The 15,194-nt window shown below is 43.9% G+C and overlaps 2 protein-coding genes across 7 annotated transcripts in view; one reads left to right on the top strand and one right to left on the bottom strand.

Annotated features, from left to right (window-relative positions):
- The window catches only part of WDR86 (WD repeat domain 86), a 42,106-nt gene extending 38,726 nt beyond the window's left edge, over window positions 1–3,380 (top strand). For 3 of the 4 annotated variants that reach the window (XM_054560005.2, XM_054559998.2, XM_054559999.2), the window contains one exon: window positions 2,348–3,380. In XM_054560005.2, the coding sequence (XP_054415980.1) occupies window positions 2,348–2,393 (46 nt within the window). In that variant the 3' untranslated portion in view covers window positions 2,394–3,380. The remainder of the gene's footprint in view (window positions 1–2,347) is intronic. The other variant, XM_054560000.2, reaches the window with a different exon arrangement.
- NUB1 (negative regulator of ubiquitin like proteins 1) overlaps window positions 1–15,194 on the bottom strand; it is a 36,277-nt gene that overhangs the window by 5,705 nt on the left and 15,378 nt on the right. For 2 of the 3 annotated variants that reach the window (NM_001159792.2, XM_024249412.3), the window contains 4 exon segments: window positions 3,500–3,652; window positions 4,412–4,519; window positions 5,254–5,440; window positions 12,065–12,171. In NM_001159792.2, the coding sequence (NP_001153264.1) occupies window positions 3,500–3,652; window positions 4,412–4,519; window positions 5,254–5,440; window positions 12,065–12,171 (555 nt within the window). 3 annotated transcript variants of the gene reach the window in all.

Below are 15,194 nucleotides of genomic sequence, written 5' to 3'. Positions count from 1 at the left end.
CTGACCACTTCCCCACACTGAGGCACCAGCTACTCAGGGCCCCCACTCCCTGGCCCCAACAATGCTTCGAAACTGACCTCATCCTGCCACACCACCCCAACCACACACGCCAGCAGGAGTCTTTCATACCATTCACATTTGCACTTTTATTTACACATACTCCACGTAAAATGCCTTTACTGGCCCCATCCTCTGCTTTCAATACAGTTTCTTCCATTTATATTCCAAAAGGCTAAGAAGCGCACCTAACATCCAAGCACAGAGAAGGACGCTGCCAGCCAGCAGACCTGGGCATTACCTAACACAGACCTCACACCAACTGGGAGCTTCGAAGAATACTTCCTTTCATTACAAATGTCTTAGTCTGTTTCCTTTTAATGATGTAAACACATGTGAGAACATTATTTTCTGAAATTTCTCTTTATACTAAGATGAGTTAGAAAGATAAAGTAGATCAAATCAATGACAGTGAGTACTGCACTGAAGTGGCTACAGTTAAGTAGAATCAGATCTGAAGAGAGAGGCGTTGTATGGTCACAACAAGCTGGGACGACCTCTTAGGAAGGCTGCCTCTCACGGCCTGGCCATACTTAAGCATGGCCTGTGAGCTCCGTTTCTACAGCTGTTGCTTTTTGCCAGATGAGAAACTGGTCTGTACTCCGGGCCATATTGCACAAAAAATATAAGCTTTTAATAATTATGTATTAAAGGCTGGGTGCAGTGGCTCACACCTGTAATCCCAGCACCTTGGGAGGCCAAGGTGGGAGGACTGCTTGAACCCAGGAGTTTTGAGACTGGCCTGGGCAACATGGTGAGACCCCATTTCTACAAAAAAATATAAAAAAAATCAGCTAAGAGCTCTTGGCAGGAGGATCATTGGAGCCTAGGAGATCAAGGCTGCAGTGAGCCATAATCACGCCACTGCACTCCAGCCTGGACAGGAGAGCAAGGCTCTGTCTCAAACAAAAACATGAAAGAATTGTTTCACATTTAGTTCAGTCAGATGCTCATACCTAGAACGCTGGAACTCTGAGGGCAGCAGATTTCTCTTGCTCATCTAAAGCTCCGATAGGAGCTCACTTTCTGTGGGACATTGTTTTTGTCCTTCCAGCACCATTCTGCCCCTCCCTGAGGTGTGGGAGGCTGCTCCAGCTCCCCAGGTGGCCCCTGAATGGGCTAAGGTGGCAACTCTCTATCTCTTGCCACAGGCCTGAGCCAATCAGTCTTGGCGTTCCTCCAGCCTCAGTGACAGGTTCAAGGCTGCCCAATCACAAGAAGCTCAGGATTTTCCCTGAGGATTCTGAGACAGAGATTATGGCCCTTGGTGTGATTGGATGACACTGATGACATGGGGTGGGGGGTGGGGGTAGAGAGACAGACCTCAGGTCCTCCATGACATCAGTAAGCCCACTGAATGAATCACCTAACCCTGAGACCTATCCTACTTCTGGACTTTTTACAAGTAAACAGACCAATAAATCCTACCACATCCCTTGTTTTGATGTTTAGGCGATTTTGGTTTTTTTGTTGTTGTTGCTTTCAGCCAAAAGCATCGTAACTAACAACATCCATTGGGTGGAAGAGGGAGAAGGATCAACTGTACTATATACACTGTTTTTTTTATTTGCATTTTCTCCAAGGGCTTTTAACTTCAGAAATGTACAAGTGATATGACTCCACTATACTTTAAAAGACCACCTCTGAGCTACAGTTCTTCCCATGTGTAAGATGAAAAGTATCTGTCCTGTGGCCTCTTGGGTGGTCACAGGCAGAAGTGAATGACATCAGTGTGACAATGTTTTATGAACTATAGTCTTATACAGTGATGAGAACTGTTTTCCAAATGATCTCATTTTAAAACACTAGCTTTCCAAATGCTAATAACATCTTACTGGTAGTGGAGTAATAGTAAAGCAACAAATCAGTATCAGCAATGTTCGTTTTTCTGTTAGTACTGAATTAGACCATGTAAAACTCAAACACACAGAACTCAACTTTTCAGCCGGTCGCAGTGGCTCACACCTGTGATCCCAGCACTTTGGGAGGCAAAGGCGGGCGGATCACTTGAGGTCAGGAGTTCGAGACCAGCCTGGCCAAATTGGTGAAACCCCATCTCTACTAAAAATACAAAAAGTAAAGCTGGGCGTGGTGGTGGGCACCTGTAGTTCCAGCTACTTAGGAGGCTAAGGCAGAAGAATCACTTGAACCTGGGAGGCGGAGGTTGCAGTGATCACGCCACTGCACTCCAGCCTGGGTGAGAGTGAGACTCTGTCTGGGAAAAAAAAAAAAAAAAAAAGAACTCATCTTTTCAAAGTCTCTGCCTTTACCTACTCATTGACTTCTATAGCAAGACCCAAAGGACCACGATTGGACTAGGCAAGAGAGAAAGGTAACAACCACAGCTGGTGTTGTAAAAGGAGAAACCCTGTGACTGCTCACCACGGAATGAACCTATGAATCCACTCCCTCTCTGGCATCAGGTAGGCAAACAACCACGGGGCTTTCCTGCTCCCATCCAAATACCCCTTAGGCTGCTTTTTTCCTTCAGGATTATCCTAGTGTTTAGCAAAAAGGGAAACAAGGTAACATACATGTGAAGATGCTAGAGACTTCTATGGCTGGAGTTTACAGCTAGAAAGGACCTGTGAGATAATCTAGTACCAACTTCTTGTTTTGGCAAGAAGAAAAATGGCTCTCCTGCTAATATTCCACCATTATCGCCCTCTAGACCTCAGTTCTTTTACTGCAGAACATATTGGATAGAATAAGGATCCTTCCAACTCCAAAATTCTAAGGTTTTCTTTAATGTACTTAATTGTTTCAAATGATTATAGTTTTTTAACCTGTGCTTTCATAATATAATACAACTTGTTTCTATGATTTGACTTATGTTTCTAGGCAAGGATGCAATCCCCAACTTTAATAATGACCTCATGAAAAAACAATTTTGTTTTTAAAATGACTTCTAGAAATACACTATGGTGTTAAAGAAAGAGAGAGAGGGGACTGTTTGCCACCACAGCAGGAAACAAAACTAAGGAGACTGCAGTATGTGAAAAACGATCCAATTGAAAAAGACAAGTTTCAGCCAGGCGCGGTGGCTCACGCCTGTAATCCCAGGACTTTGGGAAACTGAGGTGGGTGCATCACTTGAGGTCAGGAGTTTTGAGACCAGCCTGGCCAACATGGTGAAACCCCATCTCTACTAAAAATACAAAAATTAGCCAGGTGTGGTGGCACACACCTGTAATCCCAGCTACTCAGGAGGCTGAGGCACGAGAATTGCTTGAACCCGGGAGGCAGAGCTTGCAGTGAGCCAAGATCGCGCCACTGCACTCCAGCCTGGACGACAAAAAAAAAAAAAAAAAAAAAAAAGACAAGTTTCTCCTTCCTTCCCAATCTGGAGTAATAAAGAGTTCCTGCTTATTAACACTCCTGTGGGATTATCTTTTTTTGTTCTTTCATACCCAAGAGAGCTAGGGCATGTGAAAGTGGGTACCTCTCTGCGGTTGGTAATATGAGTGGCCGCATGATCCACGTTCCCATCACATGCCCTCAGGCCAAGCCGGGCTTCCTGGGCAGTAAACCCCAACTGCAACAAATTGTCCACTTTTGACGGATCAATATATAGCTCTTTAAAGAGCTGACGTGCCTAGAGACAGGGAAATGTAAGAATCATGTAACCACGGCAATACTTAAAGCTTAATATCAAAGTGAAAGCCTAAAAGAAATTAAGATTGTACCCAATGTGAGTTAAAGGGCATCAGATTTTGGATAAAATCTCTAAACCAGGCCTGTTATTAACAAGTACAAATGGAAACAGACCAACACTATCTCTACTCACATAACTTAGCCATAGCACAACACGAGGTAAGAGGATGGGTGTTGCAGAAGTGACTGGTAACCACTTTGTTTTTGCAACAAAAGCCCTCGAATTTGAGCTGTGCACGTGGCATTTCTCACCCTCCCGTGCAGCTGGGTGTAGCCAGGTAGTGAAGTCGAGGTCAATGGCGTGCAGCCACAGCGCTGGGTGCAGCTGCGGGTTCATCTCTCAAGTGGCCTGCTCTGGACTCTCTCTTGCCCCCTCTGCTGGCTGGAAGAGGCACTGACAGGAGCAACCTAGGACGCCTCACTGAGGCTGGCGGGCTGCTCACTGCTCTGGCCCGGCTCAAGATGAGTGAGCCATAAACTTCTATCCAATTAAAGTCACTGTCTTTTTGAAGTCTCATTACAGCATCTGGCTGTACTCTAACACATACAAATATGTTTCTGGTTCAACATCTGTCTCCTGTGCACGGAGAAAGCACAGGCATGTTTCTCACAAGTCACAAACTACTAAGTTAAAATCCTTAACTTCCAGGAATGTTTTTTAAAAGGAGGTGAAAATTGGTTACAACTTTACTTTTCTTACCTTGTTAAGATACTCACAAGCCTCTACATCATTTCCACTGTGATAGTTTCGGATACCTTGAAGTAAGTAGAGTCTTAGAAACAGTACCTTCTCTTTCCCACAATTTCCCTAAAATTATTGAAGAAAAAAAGGATAAAATTGCCTTATTTCTAATTACAGGTCTATAATACTCATATCTGTAATTCCCTTGGCCTCCAGAGGGGCAACATGGTAGCATTAAAATGTCCATGGCTTCACTATGACTGATGGCAAAAGTGCAGCCCCCTCTTCCCCATCCCCTGTGGTATGACGACATTCCTCATGCCACACAGGAGAGTCAGTGTCAGGGCACCAGCCTCCAGACATGCAGCACAGTGGCCCTTCTGGTCAGCAGAGAAGTATGCAGAAATCCAAACTAGGTATAAGAGAGTCTGCATCAGCAGGATTTTGATGACTTGGGGAAATCAGAAAAATCCTTACTCGAGCCACAGCTCTTGAGCTGTGACTCATTCACGCAAACTGTTACTGCTGAAATGTCTGTTTTCTGCATTTACATCTTGCAAATTAGACCCTACCAATATAAAGAAGTCAGCAGCTCTCTCCTGGTCAGGGTGATCACTGGCGGGGTTCTATGACTAGCAAACCGTGTTCCTTTGGGCTAAATGCTCACACGCTAAGTAAGAGAGACAGCCAGATTTGTAAAACATTGAACACTTTATGAATATATAGCTTAAAAAGAGTATACTGCATACTACTATCAAAATGAAATCACCTTCTGGCAGTAGTTCAAATACTTTAACAGGAATAAACACAAATGCTAGAAATGGACTCAACGAGACATGAAATGAATTCCAGGAACGTACTTTTATGTGGACCAGTCTCTGATGATTTTCTCCATAACAATTTTTAAAGCATTTCTGGGCCAAGTTTAATTTTTTTTCTGCATCATCGAGGCATTCCAGTTGTTCTAGGCGGAAGTAACACCACACTATATCCAGCTGGAGGACGGCGTAGTTATCCACTGTGTCCAGCAGCTCTCTGCAACACTCACTGGAAAGAGAAAGACAATGACATCACTGCCAAGCAGCATTTGAAATATTTTTAGCATTTGAAACCTTTTTGTGAATTACTGGACTTCTTTCCCAGTTCTTGGTATATATTCAAAGGCTGACTGCTCTAAAAGAGAGATCCTAATGTTTAGGAAGGGAGCTGTATTTATAATCTCATCCTTCTAACGGGGGAAAGAAAGAGAAATCAGAAATCAGGGCTTAGGAATCAAAGCTTACCACCACTTGCCCCAGGACACACATGCAGCCCCTGGATAGGAAGCAGAACCCAGGGCCAATGTTTGAGAGGCCCTCAGCAAATACGGGGAAGACCATGCTTTAAAGCTGTGACTTCCAGTCCTGACTGCAAATCAGCATCACCTGGGCCAGAGCAACGTTCTTTCTTTCTTTCTTTAAGAATCATTGATCCCACCTAGACCAAACATAACAGAAATCTCTGGGGGCTGGGCCTGGTGGTTATACTGCCAGAGTCTCCCCAACTGATTCTAATGTACAGCCAGGGCTGAACACCACTTCTTTAAAGACACCAAAAAAATCCCTACATACTATGAATGCCTCAGCTGATTAAGGCTCTGACAAGGCATTCATGTTCAATCACATTCAAGCTGGGGGAAAAACAATCCAGAAAGCGCCAGGCTGTAACGGCCCAGCTGATTTCTGAGGGCCTGTGTGCAGGCAAAATGCGACTCTATATCCGTGGCAGCAGGCTGAACCCAGGGGCAGTGAAGGGAAGAAAGACAGCAACAGAAGTCAGTGTGCTCCAGGAGGAGTGCTGACAAAGACAGCCATTAAGGTGACTGATTTTAAGTTACGATTACATTAAAAATTCCTAATGCCAATCTAGGTCTCAAGTCTTCAATAAGAACATTTGGAACCACACATCATATATGAACAAGGTTTTATCTCTTTGTGTTCATTGGTGTTCTACTAAAAATAAGACTGCTCTTCTATAAAACTACAAAATCCACATGGCCTCAAGCTTCCTGTCCTGCCTATCAAAATATGGAATAAAAAAAAAGGACTTTAATTTTGTCATTTACTCTTTAAAACAGTAGTCTCCTAAAGAGGGCCTGTGTAGACAGTCCAGTTGTGGGTGCGGCAAGAAAAATGTATCACAGCAGTATTTTTACATTTATTTTCATCTCTCAACATTTCTAATTCCGTGAATGTTTGAGAACATATACATCATATTTTACACACGTGTGCACGCAGACACACAGATGTGGAGTTGGGTGAAGGGTGCTTTCTCCAAATCTACTGCTCAGCCTGAGAACCTGACTTTGAGAGAAAAAGCAGCGCTTTGTGGATTGTGGTCTGATCTCACAGTCGTGGTGAGATTTCCTGCCTCTAGACACATTCTGCTTTCTGCTTCCTGTGACAGAAGACTCTCCTGCCACTCACAGGAAAGCAATGGGCATGTGGCCGAACTTCTCCATCTCCTGCATGTTGCTTTAACAGGCTTGTTCATGTTTTACTAAGCATCAAGAGCGTGGGCAGAAATGGCCTCATGTCAGTTAAAAAATCAATATGCACTTATCTCAAGTCTGACCCAGGATCGAGTATTTATTTGTGCAGCCAAAAAAAAAAAAAAGAGAGAGAGAGAGAAAAACCAACAAAATGAACAAACACACAAAAAACCCAAAGCAGAGGTCTCATATTAGAGGGGTACAAGTCATCCTTTTAGTTTTGAGAAATCAACACTTATTATTATATATAAAACTGTATTTAAACCTGATCATTTGCTTGGGGAAAAGTGGTTTCTTAAAGCCTGGTATAAATTGCATTTAGAAGGCTGGGTGTGGTGGCTCACACCTGTAATCCCAGCACTTTGGGAGGCGAGGCAGGAAAATCACTTGAACCCAGGAGTTTGAGACCAGCCTGAGCAACATAGAGACTCTGTCTCTAAAAAAAAGAAATAAATAATTATAAAAATAAAAAATTTCATTTAGAGTATACTTTTATTAACATTGCTTTGGTTTACAATTTTAGTAGCATTAATATTAAACACTGTTACATTTTCATGCTGACAATATTAAAATAAACGTACAACATTTATTTAAATAAAATCTACTGAGCCTAGCTTTAAAAAATCAAATCCTGGCCAGGCACAGTGGCTCACGCCTGTAATCCCAGCACTTTGGGAGGCCGAGGCGGGCAGATGACCTGAGGTCAGAAGGTCAAGACCAGCCTGGCCAACATGGTGAAACCCCATTTCTACAAAAATTAGCTGGGCATGATGGTGGGTGCCTGTAATCCCAGCTACTCGGGAGGCTGAGGCGGGAGAATTGCTTGAACCCAGGAGGCGGAGGTTGCAGTGAGCCGAGATCGCGCCATTTGCACCCCAGCATGGGCGACAGAGCGAGACTCCGTCTCAAAAACAACAACAACAAAAATTAAATCTCATTTGAGCTTAAGTCGGTTATTTAACAGAAATGTATTATGTTTGTCTTACAGTTTAAATTTTTTTTTTTTTTTTGAGACGGAGTCTCACTTTGTCGTCCAGGCTGGAGTGCAGTGGCGCAATCTCGGCTCACTGCAAGCTCCCCCTCCCGGGTTCACGCCATTCTCCTGCCTCAGCCCCTCAAGTAGCTGGGACTACAGGCGCCCGCCACCACGCCTGGCTAATTTTTTGTATTTTCAGTAGAGACGGGTTTTCGCCGTGTTAGCCAGGATGGTCTCGATCTCCTGACCTCGTGATCTGCCTGCCTCGGCCTCCCAAAGTGTTGGGATTACAGACGTGAGCCACCGTGCCCGGCCAGGCTTACCTTTCTTGAAATTAATATCTTTTTTTCTTTAACATAAAAATTTTAGGCCAGGCACGATGGCTCACGCCTGTAATCCCAGCACTTTGGGAGGCTGAGGCAGACGGATCACCTGACATCAGGAGTTCAAGACCAGCCTGGCCAACATAGTGAAACCCCGTCTCTACTAAAAATACAAAAATTAGCCGGGAGTGGTGGTGGGCACCTGTAATCCCAGCTACTTGAGAGGCTGAGGCAGGAGAATCGCTTGAACCCAGGAGGCAGAGGTTGCAGTGGGTGGAGATTGCAGTAAGCCAAGACTGTGTCACTGCACTACAGCCTGGGTGACAGAGTGAGACTCTGTCTGAAAAAAATAAAAAAATAAGCCAAACTTGCCTAACTTTTTTCAAGAAAGGTTAGCTAAAAAGTCATTTTCAATTTTATTACTGGTTTTACGGAATTGGATTATAGTGTGCTACAGTGTAGTTTTTTTCTGATATTTCTTGTACTTGGGGTTCACTAAAGTCATTGCATCTGGGGGTTTATAGTTTTCATCAAACTGGGAAAAATTATGGCCATTTTTTTCTTCAAGTATTTTTTCTGTCCCACATGCCCCCCTTTCCAGGGACTCCAATTACACGCATTTTAGGGTGCCTGAAATTGTTACACAGCTTGCAGATGCTCTGTTCATTTTTTTTTTTTTCAGCCTTTTCTCTGTTTTCTCAGATAGTTTCTATTGCCTTACTTAACATTTACTAATCTCTTCTATAGTGTCTATTCTGCAGTTCATCCCACCTAATGTACTTTTCATCTTGGATGTTGTACTTTTCATCTCTTACATTCTAATGTGGGTCTTTTGAATGTCTCCCATGTCTTTATCTGACATGTTCAGTTGTTCCTCTGCCTTCTTGAGCAGATGGATTACAGTCACTGTTTTAATGTCTTTGTCTACTAATTCTATCTTCTGTGTCACTTCTGGATCTGTTGCTACTGACTGATTTTTCTGCTTGTTATAGGTTACATTTGCTTGTTTCTTTGCATGCCTGCTAATTTTTCAGTGGATGCTGGATATTTTTGAATTGCTAAATTATTGAGCTTTGTTAGGGATGCACTTATTTGAAAACAGTAAGTTAAGGGTACTGTTCAGGACTAGCTTTTAAGCTTTGTTAAGTGGGACCAAGTTACGCCCTAGTGCTGAGGCAACACCCTTCTGAAGACTCTATTTGATGCCCTGTGACTGTCAAATTCTCCACTCTGGCTGGTGGGAACATAAACTATTCCTGGCCTTCTATGAACTCGGAGGATTATTCCCTGCTTCTTTCATGTGGTACCCTGCCCAGCCCTGGACGGTTTCCTCACACACATGTGCTGATCATCACTGAGCAGAAGACTCAAAGGGCTCCTCTGAAGCTCTCTGACACCCTCTCTCTGGCAGCTCGCTCCTCTCACCTCCTTGGCCTCCTGCACGCCCAGCTCCAGCTCCTTAACTCCAGGGAGCAAAGGCTCTGCCTGGGTTTGCCCTCCCTGCCCCGTAGCCTGAAACTTCTCTAGGCACTGAGCTCCCCTCACGTTTCCCCACCTCAGGGTCACCGTTCTGCACCGCCAGGAAGTCACTGTTTCATACAATTTGGGGAAAGAAACCATTCTTGGTCATACTACATACCATACTCTAAGACATATGGTAGGAAGTTGTGACAGAACTTCTAGCTTACTTGGAGAAGTTAGGGGGAAAAATCAAATGGAAAAGGAAATGGAAAAACTGAAGTTTCCTCCATCTGCATTCTATTTGGCTTACATTACCGCTGATTTCCTTTATGAAAAGGGAGAAATCACACACACACAAAAATATGCTAACAAGTTGGCCAGGATAAACAGATGCCCAGAAAAAAAATAACTTTCTCTACTTAGAAAGACATTGACAATTGTTATTTCATTATGATACCTACTACTTACCGAACATGTTAATGTACCATGAACTGAAGATGTAGCCAAATTTGTATTCAGTGGTTCCCTGAGACCTAAAAATTATTTCAAGGATTTGTCCAGGGTAAAAAGATTGAGAGAGGCTCACACAGATGTATGAAGATCAACCATGTCTTTATAACAGCTGAAGCTCGATTATGAGTGTATATGGAAGCCCATTATACTAATTTTTATGTCTATTTGAAACTTTCCATAATAAAAAAATTAGAAACAACTATGAAAGGGAATGAAAAATTTACCTAAACTTTCAGGACCTAATTTAAAGCCTGTTGACCCTACACTGTTTGCAGAAGAGAATGAAACTGACATCTAGAAAGAGGCAGAGACAGAGACCCCCCAGAGGCACCCACCAGCCCTCATTCTCGCTATTCCCAGCCCAGTCCCTCCCCTCCCAATCCCTTTTTTGTGTATGTTAGAGTTGGGACTTGCTCACTTAGAACCCAAAGGCACTGACCAATGGAAAACTATAAATATTTGCATTCATCTTCTGGGAGTATACAGTATTATCTTGGGAATGCACCAAAACAGAAAAGAAGTTAACACTAAATTTGTTAACTTTTGACCATTTTCAAAAAATCAAGTCTACTTTTCAAATGTTGAATATGTCTGCACCACAGTCTCTTAGTACCATTTCCCATGAAGAGGAACCAGGACTCCTTGGGAAATTGCTGATTCCTGGTCTGGGCACTAAATGCCCAAGATGAGCCTGGAGTATCTTTGGATTCCAGAAATCAGAGACTGCAAAGACTAGCAGAGTCAAGTCAAAAAAACATGGGCTGCCTGCCAGCCAGCATGACCAATTTAAGCACAGAAGTTTGAAACACATCAAATGTTTTAAATCCATGAGTTAATAATGACACTTAAGAAAATGAAAAGAAAAAGAAACCTCTTTGGTCACCTTTGGAGGGTGATAGTAAAGCAACTCATTTATTCTGAAAACAAGAAAATAAGGAGAAAGAAACAAAGTATTTTATTCTATCTTTCCTATACAAACTGTACCTCCACATATAAAATAACTGATGAGCAAAAAAAAAATTTTCAGAATTCCAGCAATAAATGCAGAAGGGAGGCTGGGTGCGGTGGCTCACACCTGTAATCCCAGCACTTTGGGAGGCCAAGGCGAGAGGATCACATGAGTCCAAGAGTTCAAGATCAGCCTGAGCAACACAGGGAGACCCCATCTCTATAATTAAAAAAAAAAAAAAAAGCCGACACAGCGGCTCACACCTGTAATACCAGCACTTTGAGAAGCTGTGGTGGGTGGATCACTTGAGCCCAGGAGTTTGAGACTAGCATGGGCAACACAGTGAAACCTCATCTCTACAACAAATACAAAAAAATTATCTGGGCATCGTGATGTGCACCTGTGATCCCAGCTACTTGGGAGGCTGAGGTGGGAGGATCACTTGAGCCCAGGAGATGGAAGTTGCAGTGAGCTGAGATCATGCCACTGCACTCCAGCCTGGGTGACAGAGTGAGACTCTGTCTCAAAAAAAAAATAATAAGTGCAGAAGGAATAATATCACCATTATACAGCTCTTAAACAACGGATTTGAGGAATAATCATCAATACTACCCCAAAACCATTAGGTGAAAAGCTGACGGGAAACTTTATAATGGAAAGTTCCAACTAGCAATATAGCACATGTACAGAAGAAGAGAGGATATCCTACCTGCTTGAAAATTCTTTTCTTTACAGGAAGGAAAGGTCAATTAGAAGTACAAAGGGAAGAAGAAATTCACCAGTTTACACCATAACTACTCTTTTACATTAACCACTGTCGTAGATGAAAGTCTGCAGTCTCAAGCACATGGCAGGGTATTCTGTATAGTCTGGGCCATCTTCCTTAAAGCTGGTGTTCACCAAGTACAAAAGCGCCTACCAGAAATATTTGTCAGCGTCCAACAGACATGGCAAGGCTATTCCATATTCTTTTCTTTTCAGGAAAGCTCTGCCCTTCTCATGATATCCCATAGCTAACATAAGGGCCTAGGAAAAAATACAAATTTAAAAAACATCACTTTAAAATAAGGCAAATTATATTAAAAGCATATTATTTTTAAAAAAACAAATAAAAAACCGAAAACAAGATCATAACTCAATCTAAAAGCCAAAATTAAGAAAAATATAATTAATTAAAGCTTTATTCATTTAAATACTGAAGCCAAACACTTCATTTAATGTAGCTGATACAATCCTAACCAGCACTTGGCCCTTTGCTTTCATTAGTTTATTTTCGTATCCACTGATCTGGATTCTACTTCTAATATTCTATTCAGACTAAACATATTAAAAAGCAGCCAGTAATGCTTGTATCACTTTTATTTTATTTATTTTATTTTTTTGAACGGAGTCTCATTCTGTTGTCCAGGCTGGAGTGCAGTGGTGCAATCTCGGGTCACTGCAACCTCTGCCTCCTGGGTTCAAGCGATTCTTCTGCCTCAGCCTGCCGAGCAGCTAGGACTACAGGCATGAGCCACCGTGCCCGGCTAATTTTGTATTTTTAGTAGAGATGGGGTTTCATCATGTTGGCCAGGCTGCTCTCGAACTCCCGACCTCAGGTGCTGTGCTGCCTTGGCCTCCCAAAATGCTGGGATTACAGGCGTGAGCCACAGTGCCCGGCTGCTTGTATCTTTAAAAAAGGGCATTCATTTCACTTTCTATTCTTTTTTTCTTTTTTTTTGAGAGAGAGTCTCACTCTGTCACCCAGGCTGGAGTGCAGTGGCGCGATCTCGACTCACTGCAAGCTCCACCTCCCGGGTTCACGCCATTCTCCTGCCTCAGCCTCCCGAGTAGCTGGGACTACAGGTGCCCACCACCACGCCCGGCTAATTTTTTTTTTTTTTTGTATTTTTAGTAGAGACGGGGTTTCACCGTATTAGCCAGGATGGTCTCGATCTCCAGACCTCGTGATCCACCCGCCTCGGCCTCCCAAAGTGCTGGGATTACAGGCGTGAGCCACCGGGCCCGGCCTCACTTTCTATTCTTAATCATCTAGTTTTTTCAGAAGTTATTTGTCAACTTTAGTATTTTCAAAACAAATTTTTTTATTTTATTTTTTTTTTGAGACGGAGTCTCGCTGTGTCGCCCAGGCTGGAGTGCAGTGGTGCGATCTCGGCTCACTGCAAGCTCTGCCTCCCGAGTTCACGCCATTCTTCCACCTCAGCCTCCCGAGTACCTGGGACTATGGGCGCCCGACACCACGCCTGGCTAATTTTTTTTGTATTTTTAGTAGAGATGGGGTTTCACTGTGTTAGCCAGGGTGGTCTCGATCTCCTGATCTCGTGATCCACCCACCTCAGCCTCCCAAAGTACTGGGATTACAGGCATGAGCCACCACGCCCGGCCCCAAAACAATTTTTAAAAGGTGATCCAAAATGTTTTGAAGTTCATTAGATTTTTCAATTTAAATGTTCACATAATTCAGTCTGATAAAGCAGCAGTCCCACCTTTTGGCACTAGGGACTGTTTTCATGGAAGACAGTTTCTCCATGGACAAGGAGGAAGGCAGATGGTTTCAGGGTGAAAATGTTGATGACCTCAGGTCATCAAGCGTTAGATTCTCATCAGGAGCGCACGACCTAGATCCCTCACATGTGCACTTCACGATAGGGTTCACACTCCTAAGACTCTAATGCCGCCACTGATCTGACAGGAGGCGGAGCTCAGGTGGTGATGCTCACTTGCTTGCTGCTTACCTGCTATGTGGCCCAGTTCCTAACAGGCCACGGACTGGTACCCATTTGCAGCCTGTGGGGTGGGAACCCCTGTGATAAAGGTTTTCCAAAAAGATCTGGATGTCATCATTCAATGTAAGACAGCAGTGGGCAAGTAATCATCATTTTCAAAAGACAAACATTGGCCGGGCACAGTGGCTCACGCCTGTAATCCCAGCACTTTGGGAGGCCGAGGCAGGCAGATCACAAGGTCAAGAGATGGAGACCATCTGGCCAACATGGTGAAACCCCGTCTCTACTAAAAATACAAAAATTAGCTGGGCGTGGTGGCGTACACCTGTAGTCCCAGCTACTCAGGAGGCTGAGGCAGGAGAATTGCTGGAACCCAGGAGGCGGAGGTTGCAGTGAGCCAAGATTGCGCCACTGCACTCCAGCCTCATGACAGAGCAAGACTCCGCCTCACAAAAAAAAAAAAAAGACAACATCAATCACCGATAACTCAAACACTGATCCACATAGTTCTGTTATGAAAACAACTTTAATCTGGCCGGGCGCGGTGGCTCACACCTGTAATCCCAGAACTTTGGGAGGCCGAGGTGGGTGGATCACCTGAGGTCAGGAGTTCAAGACCAGTCTGGCCAACATGGCAAAACCCTGTCTCTACTAAAAATACAAAAATTAGCCAGGCATGGTGGGGCGCACCTGTACTCCCAGCTACTCGAGAGGCTGAGGCAGGAGAATCGCTTGAACCTGGGAGGCGAAGGTTGCAGTGAGCTGAGATCGCACCACTGCACTCCAGCCTGGGCAACAGAGTAAGACTCCTTTCCAAGAAAAAAAAAAAAACTTTAATTTTAAACAGAGTAACTCATAGAATGAAGCCTACTCGAAACCGTCCCTTAAAAACAGAAAAATTAACATTAATTTGACCCATAGTCATTCATTATAGGAAGCTACTGAACCCTTTCTCAGAGACTGATCTTAGAGTTCAATTTCCAGAATGCTGCTATAGAGGCCCCCATGGGGCTGGGTGCAGTGGCTCACGCCTGTAATCCCAGAACTTCAGGAGGCCGAGGCGGGCAGATCATCTGAGGTCAGGAGTTCAAGACCAGCCTGGTCAACATGGCAAAACCCCATCTCCACTAAAAATACAAGTTAGCCAGGCGTGGTGGTGCGTGCCTATAATCCCAGCTACCCAGGAGGCTGAAGCAGGAGAATGGTGACAGAGCGAGACTCCATCTCAAAAAAAAAAAAAAAAAAAAAATTAGCCGGACACGGTGGTGTGTACCTGTAGTCCCACCTACCCTGAAGGCTGAGGCGGGAGGATCGCTCAAGCCC

The sequence above is a fragment of the Pongo abelii genome, chromosome 6 (assembly GCF_028885655.2).
Source record: "Pongo abelii isolate AG06213 chromosome 6, NHGRI_mPonAbe1-v2.0_pri, whole genome shotgun sequence".
NCBI classification, from domain to species: Eukaryota; Metazoa; Chordata; class Mammalia; order Primates; family Hominidae; genus Pongo; species Pongo abelii.
Note: the sequence above shows the minus strand (reverse complement) of the source record. Positions and strands in the feature narration are given on the sequence as shown.